The following is a 21,316-nucleotide window of genomic DNA, read 5'->3' as shown; positions in this document are numbered from 1 at the left end:
TTCAGTAACGAAGCCTAGCACCACAAAACACTGTGAAGAAACAAAGACTTTTAATATAACTTTCTGGCTGAAGCCAGAGGTTTGGGAAAAGCTGAGACATGCTGCTTCTAACAGTAAGGTAGCGGAGCTCCCTCTATTGAATTAGCTGCCAATATCTCTTCAAAGCTTTAAAGATGCCGATGTGGTCAGAATCAATGTTCTAATAAAAACTTAAAACCTTCCAGCCTGGGCAGCTGGGACCCATCATGTACACTGTATGCAAGAGACAGCTAAGGGAAGGGGACAACCACCACACAGAGCCCGTGACATATGCCAAAATGTCACTGCCTGCCAGGGCTACAGCCCTGGGGACGTCTGCTGTCCTTGGCTGCTGTTTGAGAGCTTTCCATCAGGTCCCAAACTGCTGTGCCCAACGCCCATGATTAACGATGCCAGGGCATACTACAGATGGTGCTACCACAGCACAAACCACAACACATGAGTGCAGTTCGAGCTTTTGAAGTTTTTCTTCACAACAGGGGTTAACTGTACAGAGTACAACCTAAACAAAATATATGGATATTCAAACTGCTGAAACACTTATTAAATCACCAACTGCATTTTTTACTTCTTACCAAGGGAACAGCTTAGTATTTCCATTGCTGTTGAAAGCACTTTGAATGCTTTCTACCCAAACATTACAGAACTGTTCTAACCCTTGATAACCTCTAAAAATTATACCCTGCAGGTGCTCTGTCTTGCTCTCTACGCTCTTTTATCACTTTCTCCCATTTTTTACCTCCCAAAAGAAGCACATTTATCATCAACAATAAAAATACTACTTCAGAAGAAGCAGCAGTGTTTTAATAAGCAAGTATTTATTTGCCATTCTGGAGACCTATATCCATTATAAAAAAAAGCAATTTGATCTTAAGCTAGGCAGAAATTCCTCAAAAGAGCCAACACTGTGGAGCAGTAGATTAACATCCACTGGTGTAGGAATGATTGTGATTCAAGCCATCCTCAATAAAACACTGGGAAAGACAAAGGAAACAAAACCAGAGAAGAAAAAAAAAAAAAAAAAAAAAAAGGAAGAAACTTGATCTGATTACTGCCAGTAGTGGATTGTCAGAATACAAGGTGCATTGCAATCTCCTCTCTAAATGATGAGATTCATTTCTTCTTGGAAGATAACACTCAACCATTTCATATCAAGGGGAGTTGTTAATATGCAGGTTTTCCTGGAAAAAATCACATTCTGCTTAAGTAATTTCTAATTATCACCCTACAGCATTTACAGTTCTTTAATAGTCTCTCATCTGAGCATCAGTGAATGGAAGCATAACTATTTTTCTTGAAGACAGAGAAACTTGAGAGAAATCAGAATATTGCAACAGGTCCTCAATTCTCTTACAAATGTGACCTTGCAGTTTACACACATTTTTTAATAAAATGACTATTACCAGATGAAAAAGCTGCACACCAGCCACCCCAGAGGAACCTTGAATAGCACTGAAGAGAAAGTGTAAAGATTATAGGGTTTTAGATATGGTGAAAACAAAATATAGTCTAGCCTCCTATCAGAGCTAGCAGAACTAACCAAGACCATACTATGACACCAAACTATTAGAGATGTGGAAAAACAGTTTCAACAATCATCATGGTAGTATTAAAAAGCCACAAAACTCCCGTGTGTGAAACAGCAGTGGAATAACCAGTGGAGATCAGACCTTGGGCCAGTTTATCTGTGATCATCATGTTATGGTCACAGAGTACCGATCACTAGAAGGGAAGACTGAATATTGATCATCTAGTGTTAGGAGATCCAATTACAAATTACAGCCTAGAAAATAAGCCCATTCAGTCTCCCCAGTGTTATTAGGTTCAAAACGCACACAGAGAGGTGGGGCTCCTCTGTAATCAGTTCCCTACTAGCAACCTGCTCTTTTTTCACCCAAGAAGTCCAAAACCACTTTCACGAAAAAATACTCTCCAGAAAATCCTCTGGTAGGAACCTAAAAAAGACCACAATGGTGTGTTACGTATGAGCAGCTATATTAAAGCTATTGCTGCTACAGAAATGCTTGTTTTCATATGGCTCAGAAGGATCTCATAAGGAATCAGGTATGATACCATGGAAATCTGCAGTGAGCACTCTTACATCTTAAGACAATAAACTCCACTGTAGAAGTAAGATACTTGCAAGAAAATAGTGAACACAGTTTTAGCCTGATCATGCGTATGTAATTTGCATTATGTAAAACACTTCTCCTGGTTTATTTTCCCCTTTATGTATCTTCTTGCATAAATATTTAGAGATTCTGTTCCCCAAAAATTCTGCTGGAAGTAAGTCAACAAATGAATTCTACTACAAAGAAGATAATATATAAACCCAGGGAAAATAATTTTAACAACCCAGGTTACTTTCAGGAAGGAGAATGGATGGTACTGCAAGAAAGGGGATTATTCTTACACAGGTTAGAAAGTGAAAATAAAATATCCTGAAATTAAATATGACTTGTGACAAATATATTTATTTCATGAATATAACAACATATATTTTCTTCAATAAAAATCACCTGGCTGAAATTTCAAGGATTTACAGACCTGGATGATTTCTGTTGTTGGCCTATGTCTTCTCAGTGCTACAAACACAACAGTAGAGGGGAGAGCACAAGAAAAATAGTTTATGTTGGAAGACTTTCACATCAAAAAAAAAAAAAAAAACAAAACAAAACAAACCCTAAATATATCAAATGCTTCCCAAAGCAATCAATCTAACAATTAAAACTCACTTAGGAATGAATCTGGTTACCTGTATATTAGGCCACAAATACATGGCACACTGAAGCATACACACATGGTGCAGATGCTTTCTGACTTCAGTTTCAGAAAACTCATGTGAACTCCAGATCTTAATATAGAAATCCAGTTTCCCTAGCTCAAAGTCACACCATATATACCAGGGAAAAAAAACACAGTCAGAAGTGAGAACACAATGAGTGTCACAAATAAGATTACATGTTTCAGTCTCACTAGGCTTAGGCAATATTGGCAATATGTAACAAGTCTAGCAATAAAAGGAGAGACTAAGAGCTTCTTTGTTGTTATAATCCACCAGAAAGCAGGGGGAGGGGGAAGGTCATAATGAGGTCTTGATTAAGAGTTTACTTTCTTTTCACACACAGACATTCCTCTAGTGATGTATGAGATAATAATCCATTTTCTCACTTAGTCTGACCTAGAGTCAGTTTCTTAGTGCCAAATGTGTACTTGGACCCCCTCTCTCTTTTTAAGATGGGTATCTTCCTAGGCAGTTTATTCTGAAACAAAATAAAGTTTTAAAGTTTTAAAGAAACAAAACCAAGTTTTCTCATAAGGACCTCCAGTCCATCTTAAATATTGACAGAAATATTTACAATTGAGGCACATCAACTTTTAATAGCTCATCTATTGCTTTCCATACCCAAAGCTCAAATGGAACTCCCAAAAGCCAAGCACCATGATAGAGTAATCTATAATTTGTTTAGATGATAGCAAACTAGCTATCATCTAAAATAGCTGAGATAGCAAGGGGGGAGAACCAGTAAAACTACAGCAATATCAAGACCTTTTTAGAGGTATTTTTGCATGTAAGTATCTTTTATATTCCTCAGAATAAACAGAGAACTAGAGGCTTAAATCTACTACTGGGCTTTCCAAGCATTTTCACTGCAGGGAAAGTTTCTAAGCTGAGGTGGAGCTGGTTTCTCCCCACACATATTTCCTTACAGTTAGCCTGAGCTTCTCCTTGATGGGGCAAAGAAGGAATGAAAAGCAGAAAGAACAAGTTAAATGGCTTTGCTGATGGCCTATTAAGATCATAGATAGTCAAGTGACATTTTTTTATAGAGCTCCATCAACACAACCTTTGAGATAAAATATTTTACGGTTTCACATTTTCTTCAAATGGAAAATGTAACCAGTCACACAATGACCAAGATAGTTTTGTATTTAGTTGGCTAAATCTCTCCACAGGAGCCAAGTCTTGCTTCTTAGAAGCTGAGGTGCTTATCCCTCTGATAATCCACATGCCTTCAAGATTTCCTAAAATGAACAATCTTTCCTGAAGACTTTCTCTGCATCACAGCAACCGGTATTCTTTGTAAGCTCTGCCACTGGGACTAGTATTTATTATGTCCAACAGTGATTATACCCTGTATTTGCCAAAGCAAAAGCCAAGCAGCACAGTCTGACACACTGCTTATGGTTCCAATATTGCTGTTGATTCTGTCTGGTGCTTTTTTACTATTCTATTTGAAATTACAGATTCAGCAGGCTTCCTTTAGTGTTGCAGCTAGTTTTCAGTTTTCTACTTGGAGCTTGTAAAACACAAGTATAAATGCACCTAGTGAAAGAGGTCTGCTCCTCTCTTCCATTTCGCCAAAAGCATACTGGCTGTAAACGGTTAACTAGAGAGCACGTAACAACCAGGCAGAGGCCAGGAATGAAAAACCACCACCAGTTCCAACACTTCTGCAAACCCTCCGTTGTTGCAAAGGCGCATAGAAGCAAAGCCATTTCTTAAAGCAATACAAAATTTTACCACAGGCTGACGCTCTTTCTACAAAAATAATGAGACGGTCCCCGCGCTGAATGCAGAACTCCTCACTTCACAGCTTTTCCCTCAGACTTCACTTTCACGCTCAATGTTAACAAAACAAAGCCTACAAACACCTCATAGCCAAAATATTCCCAGAACAATTAGGATATTTAGTACTCTCTGCGCCTTCCTACTTCCCTAGCGCCTCGCTCAGGAGTGCTTTCACGGGCGGGGAGGGGAAGCGAAGTTACCCACGCGGCCCTGATCCGTCGGAGCAGCCTCAGGCACGCAGCGCTGCCCCCGGGAACGACACTCGCGCTGCCCCAGCGGGTTGCCTGAGCAGGGGGCACCGACAGCGAGGCTGCCTGAGGGCGGCACCGCGCCCGCCGCGCTCCCCGAGCTCCCACCGGCAGCGGAAAGCGGCGGGAGGCCGCCGGTCCCGCGGGATGCCGGCACGGCCACGGGCGAGGAGGGGAGAAGCGGCTGTAGCGCCGAAGATGCAGGCGGCTTGCCTCGCAGACGTGCCGCTCAGCCTGGAAGTGAAAGCGGCAGCGCACCGGGGTTCGGCTGTCGCTCCCGCGGGGGCAGCGCTGCCCGGCGGCCGCCGACAACGCCCTGGAGGGACCCCACGGCCGCTTCCAACGGGAAAAGATGAGACCAGCGTCTCTCGATCCCCCTCACCGCTCGGGCAGCTCCTGCCTTTCCACAGGAGAGACGGCAGCAGCCGGCGCACCCTCGGAGGGCAGGAGAGGACCGCTCTCTTCCAGAAGCGCAGCGGGATGTGGCGGGCACCACCGGTCGGGAGCCACCCCCGGAGAGCAGGGAGCCCGCGGTAGGTGCTGTGGCGCTCCGGGGAGCGGCGGGCGGGCACCGCCACCTGCGCTCCGGCCTCACCTCCGCCAAGTTACACGCGGCCGGGACGGCGCGGCCGTGGCCACCGCTTCCTGCGGGCGGGAGCTCACCTGGGGGCAGGCAAAGAGCTGCGAGCAGGAGGCAGAGCAGGGGCGGCAGCGGGCGGCGGCGGCAGGAGGCGCAGGCGGCAGCGGCGGGGGACTCCATCATCCTGCCTGCCCGCGGCGGGACCGGGAGGCGGCGGCGGAGCGGGGCGGGGCGGCGCGCCCGCGGGAGCTCTTCCCTCTTTGCCGAGGCCTGGAAGAAGCAGTGGCGGCTTTCCCCCGGCGGCGGGAGCACCGGTAACTTCCCGGGCGCGGGCGGCGGGGCGGCTGCTCTCCCTCTCGGCGCGCAGCGAGGAACGACTCCGCACCGGAGCAGGTGGCGGCTCCCTTCTGGCAGCCGAGCGGCGCTCCAGGACTGAGCTCTGCGGCGGGAGAGGCGGAGTCGGGCGGTGGCGGGGCTGGCCCGGCCCCCGAACCCCCGCCCCTCCCGGAACACGGAGCGCAGGCCGGGGGAGCCCCGCGGACAGCCCCGCCGCCGCCCCGCCCCGTGCAGCCTCCCCTGGCGCCCGGGATGTGCCGCTGCCTCTGGGGCGGCGCTGTGAAGGCGAAGGGGCCGGGGCTGACGGGCATGCGGGACAAGCCGATCCCTCCTTCACCTACTCCTGCTTTGCCTCCGCTCGGTGCATGGGCTGTTTTCTGGTGCTGTGTTCAGGAAGCGTGTTGGTTACGAGTACTGCAAATCCAAAGCTAAAAAATAATGAAATAATAATGACAATACCCGTTTTGTTGTGTGTATAGAAACGTGATGGTGCCTCCTCTGAGCCAAAATGAAAAAAAGGGGAAAAAAAAAAAAAGCAAAGACAATAACAATCAGCTTAATCTGATTTATTTGATAAAGCAGAGGATTGGATAAAAGGAGGGAAGCTCACAACACTGGTTGTATGAAGAAATGCACTGCAGGGTGAAGAGGGATCTTTCGTCACTTGTGGAAGACGGCTGCCCTAAAGGTCAAAAAGATTCCTCATCAAAGTAATGTAATCCAGAAGCAGCGCTTTCATGCACAGTGCTCTATTCTCCTCCAGTTTCAGTCAGAGTAAGTAGTGCTGTTTCACTGAGAGGGAAATAAGCACGCTGAAGCCACACAGCAAGTTTCTCAGCTAACAGTTCTGCATGACCAACACGTAGCCCACACAGTCATGTGAAGTAAACCTGATGTCCAAAATCTGAAATATGAATAATGCACATAGTTTAGTCTCTCCAGAGGGACTTTCTAGTAGTGAAATCTGAAGTGTCAAATGCTCTATCTCACTTTACCATGTGATGATTTGAATTCTTGGACGGGAACTTCCACAAAACTCCAGAAAATGAAAGACAAACTTAGCCAGTCTGTTGTGCCGTTCCCAAAACAATTTTCTTGATGGCTAACAACTAAAAATACTTAAACATTACAGTGATACAGAGTACATTTAGAAAAACACAGCCCATGTACTTTTTTTGCATATCGTGCTTGTTTTTTCTAAAGCGGGGTAAGGAATATTTGGCTTTTAGAGCTTTAAGTCTAAATTATTGTCTTCACTTCAAAAAGTCCTTCTGTTCTTCTACATTATTATCTTTCATATTGTGTAAGGCATGTCATGCAATCTGTTTTTAAAATACTTTTCTTTCTAGGCTTACTGCTCAGCAGAGGTCTGTTGTCCTTTAGTTTCTCAGCAGATTTCTCTTTATGGGCATATTACTAAGCAGATTAAAACAATCCTACTTTTAAGATCAATAATATTTTTGTTTTCTTGTTGAAGCAAATTAGTGTTTCCCATTCAGTGTTTTGGGTTTTTGTTGGTTTTTTGTTTTATTGGGTTGGTTTTTTTTTCTTGCATGTTTAGAAGTCGTAGGGTAATCATTAGTAGGGAAATTTAATATTTCTCTTGCTGTCAGACCTGGAGACTTCCTCAAAAATCTTGGGAGAGGCTCTCTATAGAATTGCACTGAGATGACCATTTACCGGAGTTCAAACTTTTATTCCTACTTTGTTTTTGTTCCATTTCTAGAGCTTTTAATAGTATGTGCTCATTTTGCAACAACTTGGGCTCCATTAAAAATTAAGGGCCTAATCCTATCTCCTACATTGGTATGGGCAATCTTGTTGAAGTGAGTAAAATTGTGTCTGGCAAAAAAAAAAAAAAAAAAAACCAGAAAAAGCCAACTCTAAAAATGCTTTGAGTGAGAATAAACATAAGAAAAGGCTTATTGGCCAGAATTCACTCTGCATTTAGTACCTGTTTGTTTGGTTTTTTTTCAACATGGCAATAGTGAGATCAATTTGTATAAATGCAAACACATGGTTTGCTTGTTTAGGGAATTAAATAATGCCCAAGTACCTTGTTTTCAAAGCAGATGATTAACTCCTGCCTCATTTGCATGAGCATAATGAATAGTATATGTTCTCTCACTGGGAGGAGGGATAAGGAAGTCTTTCTGAGTATAGTAAATAATTTCCAATGGCCTGGTACAGAAACTAAAAGGCAAGCTATAGAACTATACATTTCAGGCAGACAAAACATACAGGGTAATTTTACAATTTATGCTCAAGATAGTATTGTGAAAAATTATTTGAGGACTGTTTTGCTCTGAATGTGTTGCCTAAAGTCTGGAAGGAATATGAGAAATGTGCGAGATTACATTAAGGACATAATACTTTAATCAGAAGTGTGATTTGTTTAGGGTTTCTCTCACTCCTTTGTCACTTATCTTCAAAGCTGTTTCTACATTTCACATGAAAGGAGCTCTTTGAATTCTGAGTAAATAGAAAATATCTCAAGCTCAGATTGCCTAAGTGTTTTAATAACTTTACAGGATTTTAAATGTGATTAGAAATTGTTAAGATAATTATTAAAGATATCTTTATATGCTATGTCATTTCGGCTATCCTCAGTTCTAAGACTTGTAATTAATTCTTTTAATGTCTATTAGGTTGATAGAACATAGATTTGTTTTTCTACTGATTATTTTCTTGGGCCATGCTCCTCTTCCTATGGAAGTTAATGGAAACATGAGTGAGGCACTGATCTGTTGGAAAAGCAGCAACTGCCTGGCTTTAAAGTACAAAATAAACATTTATTTTGAAGAAGCTAAAACACTTACTAGTACAAAAAATCTGTAGAAAATAACTGGTTTTTGAAAAGCAATAACAATAATAATACATTGTTAAATGCTTAATCCTATCAAACCATAGATTTTCTATTTATGTGACAAAGTGGATTGAAAGTGCATTAATAATGGTTGTGCATAAAAAACAAAGAGTTTTTGTTAATCTGAAACATCATTTCCCTTTTACAACAGGTACATAAAACACTTTGGAATTCAATTTCTAGCAGGAATAGTAGAGAATAGTGTTTAATAGAGCACAATGTTCCTGATAATTTAATCTGTTGTTAATAGTGAGTGGATGACTGTTAATCAGTTTGAGGGCTGGTTTGGCTCAGCACTCAAAATACAATCTGCAAAGTGGAGACCTGTTGTTTAAACTGCCCTTGATTTGTAAGACAAGCATTGAATGCAATGTCCAGCCTTGCATTTCTGCAAATCTGATTCTGTTTGTTTGGCTGGGCACTGCTGGGGTAAAGGTGTCAATTCAGAAGAGACTTGCATGGGTTTAGATTATTGTCATTTGTGTTAAAATGTGATTCAACATTATCTAACACCAAGGCTTAAGCATATATGTAACCATACTGCTGGTTACAGACACAGGAATTTTTGGTGAATCAGCTGGGACTTGGCTCATGTTTTATGACTCTTGAGAAATCCACAAGGTGCTTCTAGCCCCTTCAGGTGCCTTGAATACCTTTAAACACCAGACTCTGCAAATCATGTCAGCCAAAGCATGTTGAATTCAAGCAGAGTCTTTCACTGATTTTGCTTGATTGCACTAGAAGCTGTGGTAGATGAATACTAATGTCTGTCAGGAATCATTTTGCATTGCTCAGCATCAGCACGTGAGGATAACTGGCAGCAAAGTCTTTTTGAAGTGGATCAGCTGTACATGGTCAAGTACAACTCTAGGTTGTAAAGTATTTCAAACAGAACATGCAGGACACATAGAAAATGGTCAAAAACCAGAGCTGGCACAAAAGTGAACTGTGACAGATAGTAGCAAAGAAGGTAGCCTACTTAATTGGGGTTTCTGCAGGTATCTGCAAATTTGTCTGTCTTTGACCTAAGTAAACAAGACCCATATATTTGGAATAAATAAAAAAAACTCAACAAATTACAATAAGAATACCTTAAATCAACGTTTTCAGTATTTCCTCACTGCAAAAATCATACTATTGAAGAACATTAGCAAGTGCCTGCCAGTGTTGTTATTACAGTCATCAGCATAGCAATTGGGCTCCTGAAAAAAACTTATTTTCCTATTACCCATGTCCAGTGAACATAAATAAATAAAGGAACAGCACTGTACAAACATTCATTAAAATAACATTACATTTGTAATATATACAAAATACCCAGAATGCTTTCAGCTGAGATGAAATTTTCATAAAATACAAATGGAACATGAGAATACAGAGTTTGTAGAATAGCTGGTTGTCTTTAAAAGTTTGTGATCTGCCTTAAAAACAAATATGAAGAAAATAAAATTTTTAGATTATAAGCAGGTTTTATGCACAAAATAGACAAGATTCACATTAGATGACGGTGATTGAGAAGTGCATAAAGAGAAAAAGCAATCCAGTTCTTTAGGCTGGACCAGTATATATCAACTTTCCTGGCCACCTACTCACGTTTTGTGAAGGCTCAATGACCTTTTCCTCTGCCTTTTTCATAAAGATTTGAGGTAGGTAAAAGTAAGCAGTTTTCAGATTTCAGGACTCTGTTTTTTTTTCATTACAAAAGCCACTTATGAGGGCAAAGAATTATTTTTTCTGGTATCCAGTGGAATATACAATTGCGAAGAATAGCACTGATCATATATTGAAGTAAAATAGCTATAATACAAAGAATGAGATTATTAGCATTGCTAAATGGTTAGACTGTTTCCCCTTTTCTCAGTGTCCATGAAATCAAATTCTTTGACTTTTTGTGCTTTCTAGTCCTTGACAGTCCCTGACTGTAACAGGAAAATACCTTAATAATATAGGATCTGATGGGCCTCCTGTACTAAGCAGCATCCTTGACAAGACACGTTGCATTCTGCCAGAAACATCCTGCAAGCAGTTCTGCAACACCTGGTTTGCAATGTTGGTGTGCTGTGAAGGAGCAAGAAAGAGCAGAGTGTTGTGTGATTTATTAGGATGTCACTGAGCTTCTCTGCCCTGCTGGATGAACTCCTTACACTTACCCACAGCTGGCCTGCCTGTGTGCAGGATGGACTTTCCTGAGTCTCAAGCGGTGCAGAACATAGTTCTCAGAGGGCCTCAGCCAAGTCTTGGTCTGTGAAGTTGCTTCTTGGGCTGAGGAGCCTTTCCACAGGGCTATTCAGTAAGGAGTGCAGTGCAGTTGGCGTTGGCACCAGCCTCACCTGGAAGCAGTTCCCCATCTGTTTTCTTGATATCACTTGTGGCTGGGACTTGGACTGGCTGGGTTCTTGCAAGGTCAGCTCTGTCATAATCTGCCCCAGCATCCAAATCTGGGCCTGTGTTACCCAGTTCTACTCACGTTGCCAAAGCAAATGCAGACAGCATCCTGGCAGAGCAACCAAGAGGAATGGAGGCCTGCTCTGGCCACAGCCTCCTTATCCCTGCTGCATGATGCCACTCATTATCACAACATTAAATCATGGCATTTTATAAGGTAGGCACTCAAATAGCTTTCAACTTTGTGATGCCTTTCATTTGAGGATTTCGTGCTTAATTTGATCATTAAGTGCTTGGCAGCCTGTGACATTGGACAAGATACTGAACTCTAGAGATAAGAACAGGTTTCCTAATCTGTTTGAAAAACCAATGGTGATTAAAATAAAGGATTCAGAGTTCCTGAGATTTCATCCTCAATCTCCCAAACTGAAACTACTCTGTTTATATTTCTGTTGGTTAGAGAAAGGTAATAAAAACAGATGTAAAGATCAGAAGCATGACTAGTAGTCAATTCAGTGCAATGCTCCTGCCTGTACTAGTTAGTGTGCTCATGTTTAATTTTCAAAGTTAGCCAAGGGGAGAAAAGTGGACGTAACTCATTCAGAGCATGTTGGGGATTTTCTCCTTTGCATTATGAGAACAGCAGTGAAAGTAAGGATGGAAAGAAGTGAGGGATATTTTATAGAAAGTTTGAGTGCAAGATATGGAATAGAGTTTGCTCCTTATCCACCTGGAGACCACTTGGTTTCAGATCTTCTTGTGGCTGATGAAAATCAGTGAAAATTGAGCAAACCTGTAGGTCTCTGTGGAAGATGGAGAGGACAAAGCTCAGAACCTTTCATGCCTGCTCAGAACTTACTTGGACCAAAGTAAATTTGTTACCTCTTCTGCAGGAGCAATTTTCTTCTCTTTTTGTCTTGAGTGAACCAAAGAACCTTGATCAAGTGTTGAAGAATGGTGAGTTAGTGTTGAGTAGAGCAGGTGCGCCATACTTCAGAGTTCAGATCCTTTGAAATACTGCTTCTTTGAGAGATGCAAATAATAAATGACAAATGAGAAAATGAGAGACAGCAATAAAATGAGAATTGGGAAGGGAGGATTAAAATAGAGAGTTAGTACCAGGTTCACACTGGTTTTCAATGCTAGGACACTAGATTCTGCACATCCCAAAGCTGTGCAGTTTTCTTCTGTGACAGATATTGCCTCAGACCCTACTAACCAGTTTTTCTTTACACTCTTCATGGTAGTAGCAGACTTTCTCATGCTGCATGACTTTTAACATATGCAGCTTTCATTCATTAACTTGGAAGAGAGGGTCAACAGGAAATCAATTATGCTTTTTTTTTTTTAATGTAGCCATATGCAGAACCATTAAAATGAATCCACTGTCTGTGTTCCAACATTGCAATTTCTTCCTTGCAACCTTTATTGCAGTGTGTCTGCCCCAGTTGTGCTACATCAGCACTTGTAGATTACGAAGAGCAATTCCTAAGTAAATGAAAGGAATTGCTTTTTCCCAATCTGCTAGTTACCCAAGGCAGGAATAGGCCTGCTTCAAGGGGTAAAAAGGCCACCAGTTGATGGTGTGTTCCTCAGAGCCATGTGTTGTCAGATCCCTGGAAAAAATGTATTTGATCATCTCTCATTTAACTGGATACCTGTTTCAAGGTTAGATTTGTAAATTATATTTTTAAATACTTGAAGATTGAAAGGTTTTCAAGATCAGATTCTTTGGATTGCAGCACTACTCAGGTGAAAATTATTGGAATATCTCCTTTATGTATGTAATGCTCATTCCTCAGAAAGTGATACCTTTTCAAGGTGTGCCCTTGAAAAGAACACAGTGATTGGAACTATTGAAAACAGTTTAATTAAATCAGCAGAAAATTTCCAACATACTTGAAGATGTGGAGAGTTAGCACATGGATTTAGAGAATTATCCATGTATGAATTATGATCATTATATAATATGTATGTTGCATTAGAGCAAAATCTCTGAAGTGCTTGGACTCTTCTCAAAAAGCTTTGCTGCTCTGGAACAAGGAAGAGCTCCTGTTACAGGTAGTTTACAGATGAATTAGATAGGATGAGTAAAGTGTGCTTTGAAGGAAAAGAAAATGTTATTCTTGTATATTATTCTGGCTCAGTTGAATACATTACACTGTTGTATTAATTTCTTTTTTTATGTCAAAGCAAAAAAATTGTAGAAAAAAACCAAATCAAACTTGAAAAAACTTTTGATTTGCAGAAATTATAGTAGAAGATGTATTTTCATAAAAATGAACTTGTACTTACCTTCAATAAACCACAGAAATGTCTTTAGGAAGGTGATTTATGTCGTTTTATGTTGGCAAAGATGTAACTACAGGTTGTTGGATTAGACACCAGTGATGAGTCACAGTTTAGAAGGTAATATCAATTACTGGTGCATCCTTGTGAGAGAGGCTCACTGTAGTAGCTGCCCCATATGTTTCCACTGGCTAAAATAATCAGTGCAATTATAGAAGCAGTGCTGTAAGGTCTTTTTTTTTTCATACAGAGTGCTGAGAATTTCTGATAAGGATGGATAACTAATATTTTGGTAATCTATTTAGTAGCAGTCTTCAACTCAAAGGCTGGATGACAATTGTTATCAGCTGTCTCAGGATCACACTCTGCAAGAGGTGGATTCGCAAGCACATTGTAGATTGCAAGGTCAGATTTTCATTCTGTCAGGATGTGTGTAATGGTTCCTAGTTAGAAATGACAGTCAAAATGGTTCAAACTTCCTGGAATTATTGTTCTGAAAGCTTGCAGTTAGTAACAAGAAGGACAATCTACCTGTTTTGCTTAGGGCAGACTTATCAAGATCTCTCTACTTTTCTGGATTTCATTTGATCTAACTTTTTAAGTCCATAACTTTTTTCAGAGGTCAATTTATTCCCTTGACTCTGCTACCCAGAGTTTTATTTGCAGATTGCTGTTCACCCTATTCTCTCATTGTCAAACAGTCTCCCATGTCTCACAGACAAGATGTTTCTGCTTCATCCCATGTTCAGAATGATAGTGTTTGTATTCTCAAATCACCATTACAAATGATGGGTCCCTGATTTCCTAGGGATGGCTGAACATCTGCCTGTCCATGGGATGTAGTGAATTAATTCCTTGTCTTGCTTTGCTTGCATGCATAGCTTTTACTTTCCCTGTTAAACTGTCTTTATCTCAGCCTAAAAGTTGTTTTGCTCTTACCCTTCTGATTCTCTCACCCACCCCATTATGGGGAATGAGCAAATGGCTGGGTGGGTCTGAGCTGCCTTTCAGGGTTAACCTACAACAGGACTTGTTCCTTACAGAATTGCTTCTGACCCATTTTTTGAATTTATCTTCTGTTTTGTACTTTTTAAAATTCACTCTATGCTAAAGATGTTACATAGTCACTACAAGTAAACAGGCTTTGTGTCACTTTATTAATAGATAATGACACACACAAAATAGTGGTTGTGCCACTTGTTCACCACAAAATTGTATATTCAATATCTAGTTCAAGATAAGAAGATGCATCTGTATAAGGGTGTTTGTTAAGTGTATGCTGAAGAACCATTTGATCCTCAAACTAAACTTTTCCCCTGCTGTTCTTTTGTAAGACTGTTGTAAAATCTATTTAAACAAAAAACAACAAAAAAAAAAAAACAAAAACAAAAAAAAAAAAAAAAACAAAACAAAAAAAAAATTGGATGCATTAATCACAGTTCTCTGCACCTTGCCCACATTCACTCACCCATTCTTTAAGTATAAATCTTTCAGCCTTGTTTCTTTCTCACATAGATAAAAGGTCAAAACAAAAGAAAGAGTAGTTGGAAATGGGAAGAGAGTGTAGACATTTTGTAAGTCCTTTTGTGGGTAAGATGGGGAAGGAAATTAAAATTTGCTTCAATGAAACAGCGCAGCAGTGTATGACATTTCAGGTTTCTGAGAATGGGGTTGAGGTTTTAGAGAGGGATAAATGAAGATTACTGAAGTGAACACTGCTGTTAGGCAGACAGGTTTCCACTTTCTTTTGAACCACTGCAACTAATTTTGCATGCATTGTGAGCTTTTTTTTTGCAAATCATATCTCTTTTGAGAGAGATGAACCCCTTGAAAAGATGAACCCGCTCTAAAAGGCAACCAGGAGGATTTGAGCCTATAATTGAGCTCCTACTAAATTAATGTTGCATTGTCAAATGCTACTTGATGACATGGAGAATGGTACAGCCTTGTAATTCTTATATTGTATGAACCAAATTCTGAGGTCTTAAGAGGTTCTTAGAGATGGCATCTATCTCACTTATAGCTAAGTGGCTCTTAAATTAAAAAAAAAGAAAAAAAAAGAGAGAATAATAGGACTTAGAGGCGGCTTCTGTGAAGTCCATCATGCACAGTTCCAACAGCACTTTAAGAAAGAATGTCAGTATCATTATTTATATTGTGTTTGATTGGGAAACTGAGGAAGGGGATGAAGGGGATTGAATTCCTGAATCAACAAATAATCTGTAAAAGACTCAGAAACTGCTACAATGTCCCATGAATGCTAGTAGTGCCCTGTAATCTATAACATCTTGGTTTTTCCTCTGAGTGTTGCTTTAGAATAAGCTATCCTTGAGAGAAACTCTTCAAGTGGGCCACTTCAGTTCTTTGAGAAATGTTAAGAAGTCTGAATTTGAGAATTTTTATAATACAGTGCCTCTTGGTATTGAATCCTTCATGTCCTTCCCAAAGTATATATGGAGCCTCTGTGGAAGCCATGGATAATCTGGAAAATGGTATTATTAGGGTGCATTATCCTCCTGTGAAAGCAGATTGCCTTCTCAAGGTATTTGTTCAAAGACATTACTGAAGCTCAGTCCTGCTGAAATCTGAAGTTTTAGATAATGTTGCTTAAATGTGATTTGCATGTGTGTGCAATGAAATAAATTACTATTAGGTCTTTTTTTTTTTTTTAATAATGAAAATATCCTTGGGATCTTACCTATGCATTCCATAGGATGTGTTATTTAACTGTAAATAAACTGAAGCTAGACAAAGCTATGTGGAAACCATGGGGGGCAGAGGTACTTTTCTTGTACTGGTAGTTGGGTGACTACTACAGTTAATGTAATAGGCATTATAATTACTTGTTTTTATGAACTTTTCATCAGGAGGCCCTGAGTTCTGATCAGTAGATGGGCAGTACCGTCATCGTTATGGAACATTCATGGGAAAACATGGATGGAATTATGTGACTCATTGTGGTTCAGAGTGTTGAGGCTGTTCGTGGCTGAAGGAATTGGGTCTTGGTTTTTCAGAAGGATGTCATGTTCCCCATGCAGAGCAGCTGCTGTTACTGATGACTCCTACTGTTTGAACACATGGAACACAGCAGCAGTGGCTACACATGATTGTATGTATATGTATATAAGGGAATTAGTAGACTGGAAATAAGTTTGGAAATACCTTTGCCTTCTGAACAATAGTACATTAGCTTCAGAACTAATCCACTTTAACAAGTTGGAAAAAGGATTCAGTTGCTGAATCATTGGTAGGAGGTTGAAGAGTAGTGAGAAACAGTTGCAGACACATATTGTATGCCTGCTAACTCACATTCTTGTTTTTGGTCCTTTTTATTCCTAAATTTAAACTATTTTATTTTAGTATAGTAGGTTTGAGGAAAAAAAATTGTTAAGCATAATACTTTGCTTATTAAGCTAATTTTTGCATAATTTCTGTTCAGAGCTAATTTATTTTTCTTATTCAAATTTACTCCAATGTCCTGTTTGGGGGTCTTAACACTCTTGTGCAACATATGCAAGCTGATCATAATAAACAGACTATTGTGGAGTTTATATCTCAATAGGAAATTGAGATTTTTACTTGTCATTTATTTATATTAAAACTTTCCTGTATTGTCAAAAGACACCATTATTTTTGCATGAATTACCGCTGACCTGAAAAATTGTTTATGCACTTAGTTAAGTCCATCATTTGTCTTCAAAGTGAAAGAAAGTCTTAGCTGATTCAGGACAATCGCTTTTTTGTAGAATGTGTAGTATATCTTCATTGCCTTTTAGCCTACATGCACCTACCATAGGCTGCAAACGTTCTTCATGGAATCCTGTAAGTATGGGTGAGTTAGTCTACTCTTAGTTCCTGTTATGTTTCACTCAGTATCCCAGCTAGTGGCAGCCATTGCTGCTGCACACACATGGCATACCAAAATTGGTTTCCTTCAGCCATGTTCCTCTTGGTTGCAAGTTGCTGTTTCTAGCAGTCCAAGTGGAATTCACTTCCTTTCGAGAGAGCTCCTTTACGCAGTGCTGTTGGCAGGTCACAAGCAACTTTCAACGGAGTTTTCTTGTTGTGCAGGTTGTTCAGCATGCCTCCCATACTCCCCAGATAATGGCTGTATTTTGCTGGGTTTTAACCAAGTAAATTTCTTGTTAAACAAGATTATGGCTTAATTAGGATGCAAAGAATTTGATCTAGTATTCATTTTGTTAATATTTTTAGTTTCATTTTCCTGCCAATTTTCATATGCTATTAATTTCTATTTGAAAAAAAATTAGTTTGAGTTTAAGCAAAGCAAAGGATTTAGATGAGTCTGTGCCCTAGTAACCAACTAAACCCTCCTATTTTCATTGAGATTGAAACTGTGTTTGAACTCTCCACTAATGCTAAATCCACGGTTATCAAACTGTTTCACAATACTGTGGGAGTGAATAAGGCAACTATTTTTTTTGAGACATTGCTTGTGATTGCTGGAAAAGAGAGGCATATTAGTAACAACCTTCAGAAGATTTATAGCTTGTTTGCTGGTGCATAGGAGAGTAAGTGCAGATTACTGAGGGCTCTCAGTTATGAGGGCAATGAATTAAAGTTGTTATCCATAATTTATGATTCTCCATGTGCTTCCAGTCTACATTCAGTTAGAGAGAAAACATAGGCAGAATAGGGAGGAGTAACCTTGAAAGTGTAAGACTTACTTAATATAATCATCACCTTCATCCTGTCCCTGAAAACAAATGCAGAATCTTATAGTTATTTATATACTTGATTGCTATATTGCTTTAAGAATTGGAGACCTATTCATTAAAACAGGAAATGTGCAGCAGACCTCTTGCACAACTTCTGTGCCTTAACCATGGGCTCCTGTGGAAGATTTGGAAGACTGGAAAAAGCAACAATGAGCCCTGGAAAGACTACCAGCATAGTAGAATAAAGTTCTTCTATTCTTGCAAGTATTTGTACACATTTGTCATAGCTGATGCTCCTTGGATTTAGTGCACAGGTCAGACCTAGTGCACTTCCAATTGCTTTTCTGAAATTGGCTAAGAAGAAAAACCACTAGTTTGATAGATACACTTTTGCTTATTACATCCTAGTACATTTTTCACACTGATACAGATGTATGTATTTAGAGAAAGAGAAAATTGCACAGCACTTCTTAAAAGAGGAGAAATAAAATGTCTGTAATTTCTTTTAAACTCAGTTCAGGTAAACTTTTCTATCAGAATACATTGTTTAATGGTCTACCTTTTAGTCCTTATAGTAGCAGCACATCTGCTTCTCTTCAGCATGTCTTTCATACTCCAAAATTTTAAACAAGTAGTAGTTTAATAATTTAAGTAGTTTAATAACTTAATAATCTGCAAGTTCTGCAGAAAATTAGTAACTTTATCCACATACAGATGTGTAGGGTGGCTGAATTTGGAGGTAATCATTATGTAATAAGGTATCAGAATTGTTATGTTAGAGTCTGTCTAGGCAGATTGAACCTCACTATTTTTAAAATTGTCATTAATGCTCATAAAATGAGGATATAGCATTTTATTACCTGGAAATAATTTGCAATTATTTTCTAGTTATTAATTCTTAAATTTATAGCACAAAAGTAGCAGGAAGATACCTGTCTGATCATTCTAGATTCTTCTGATGCATATCTGAGAATAGAATAAATCCCCACCAAAAACAGCATCATTGTAAAATGAGAGCAAATCATTGGGTAGATCAAAAAAATAAACGAAAAAGCTTATTTTTTATTTGAAGAAGTTTTCCAATGTTGCTATAGCAACTGTTGTAATAATTTGAACCTTGTGAGGTACAAAGGAAAGGGGTGGATTTCAGCAGTGTTGAGGAACTCATTGAAAAGAGAACCTTAGAGCCATTGCTAATGTATTGCCAAAGGACAGAATTAATTTCCTGAACTCCAGACAAACAGAAGAACTGAGATTCAGTTCTCATGGATGGATGAAGACTCCTCCAGAGCAATTTACCTTGTGTATTTTTTTAGCACAGTGCAGCCACAGAAGTGTTGACATTGCTTTTTGATTTAGTTGAAATTTTGAAGTGAAGTTTCTCACCATCACAGTAGTGAGATTTTTTTTGGCAACTTGTTAACACATTAGAAAAGAAAATAGCTGGGTTTATTGTAAAAATGTACTTCTGAGCATCACATATTCACCCTTTGTCCCTGTATTTGCTGCCTTCCCTTTTTTTTTTTCCTTGCACTATTTTTCTTTAGCTAATAATCTGAAAATATTTTTGCATATGCTCATTGTAGGTTTGAAAGCAGACCAGATGTGGCTGCTCAAATGCTTGCAGTAAGTTCCTGTGTTTACTGAACCTTTAAGGGCTCCAGTTGTGGTGACCATAAAGTGGTTTTGTTTACAGTGTTATGGCAGAATATCTGAAGCTATCTAGGTATTTGGCTTCCTCCAAATCTAAGAGAAAAAGAAATCCTTAAACACCTTTGAAAATCTGCACTTTCAATCATTTGGGGCAGAAACATTATTTTTCCTATTTAATAAAGGAACAACTTTTGGTTGTGTTTTAGCAGCAGTAATAACACTACATGCACTCACTGCTGCTATTGTCATACGTATATAAAACCTTTTTGCTTTTACATTATTACACAATGACTTGTTCCATCTGGAGAAAAGAGCATCTGGGAAAACATAATAGCAGCTTTATATGGAGAAGCGAGGAGATGATCAAGATGTTGGAGCCAGGTTCCTTGTGGAACACTGAGGTAGTGGACAGAAGCCTAAACAAGAGAGGTTCAAGTTGGATACAAGAAAAAACTTCTTCCCCAAGAGAACAGTCAGGCAGTGGAAGAGGTTGCTAAACAAGGATGTTCTGTCTTTGTCTTTGAAGGATTTCAAAACCTGGCTAGACTAAGTTGTGATCAACATGGTCTGCCCTCAACAGAGATCCTGTGTTTGACTTCCTGAGGCCACTTACCTTCTTATAATCCTATGAGCATACTATTTTAATTACAGAAGTTTTAAAATAACACTACTAGAACAGATAAAAATGCCTACTGTGCTCAGATTGTGAATGAATTACTCTAAACAAGCAGTTCTACCTTAACTAGAGGACCAAACTCTTCCTTGATACTGTAAATACATTTCTTTATAGCTTCTGAATCGTTGTAGTGACGCCACATCTAACGGCATGCAGGTGCTTGAATATATTTACTGGAAAGACAGGTTGATTTTGTTTTGGCTGTCTAGCTATTAAGATAAAGAGGTTGGCAATGCCTTCATAAACCATAAGAGAAGCAAGCTTAGGATTGTTAGGGTTATAGATGTTAATAAATTCTTCAGTTTATGACAACCAGCAAATTTTTTTTGAAAAGCAGAACTTAGTCAATGTCACTTTCAAATGAGAATTCTAATGCCTAAGACGTATTGTACTACAACTTTTTTTCCACGAGATTTTCTCTAAATCACCTATCACAGTTAAAGATAGATGTAACTTTATTCCATACTGTAAAGCAGAGTGTCTTTATATTATACCTTGAAAAAAATCTGCTTCTATCTTTTAATTCAGAAAGTCCCATCAAGATGTGCTTGTTTTTGCCTTAGATAAAAATAAAGAAAGAGAGAGAGAGGGGGAGAGAAGCTACAGTTTTTAAATTCCTTTTTTTAGAGATTCTGATTTCAACAGCTGCAGAGGGTAATTATTATAAAGACTGTAGTCCTAATTGTTTTGAGTTGATGTTGTAGCCCTACCATTGCAGATACTCAGCAGATGCAGACTGAAGCACACAACTTGAAACATATGGCAAGATAAAATCTGAAAGCTATGCTAGCTAGCTACCATAAAGATTTTGTGAGGGAAAAGAACTTTAAATCAACATACACTTTTAAGGGAGGACAGCAAAAACGTTTTAGGACAGAAATGATGATACCTCTCTATCACTTCTGCATCTGTAGCTGAAATCTCTGGAAGAAGAAGTTGCTATGTTTTATTCTAATTGAGAGAAGTTAACAATTTTTTCAAGACTTCCAAAT

General features: G+C 39.4%; 1 protein-coding gene across 4 annotated transcripts in view; it reads right to left on the bottom strand.

Annotated features, from left to right (window-relative positions):
* Positions 1-5,705, bottom strand: part of ALCAM (activated leukocyte cell adhesion molecule) — a 120,634-nt gene extending 114,929 nt beyond the window's left edge. For 2 of the 4 annotated variants that reach the window (XM_053935202.1, XM_053935201.1), the window contains exon 1: positions 5,524-5,705. In XM_053935202.1, the coding sequence (XP_053791177.1) occupies positions 5,524-5,623 (100 nt within the window). In that variant the 5' untranslated portion in view covers positions 5,624-5,705. The remainder of the gene's footprint in view (positions 1-5,523) is intronic. The other 2 variants (XM_053935200.1, XM_053935199.1) reach the window with 2 other exon arrangements.
* Positions 5,706-21,316: the final 15,611 nt, after the last annotated feature.

This window comes from Vidua chalybeata, chromosome 2, assembly GCF_026979565.1.
Source record: "Vidua chalybeata isolate OUT-0048 chromosome 2, bVidCha1 merged haplotype, whole genome shotgun sequence".
Taxonomy (NCBI): domain Eukaryota; kingdom Metazoa; phylum Chordata; class Aves; order Passeriformes; family Viduidae; genus Vidua; species Vidua chalybeata.
Note: the sequence above shows the minus strand (reverse complement) of the source record. Positions and strands in the feature narration are given on the sequence as shown.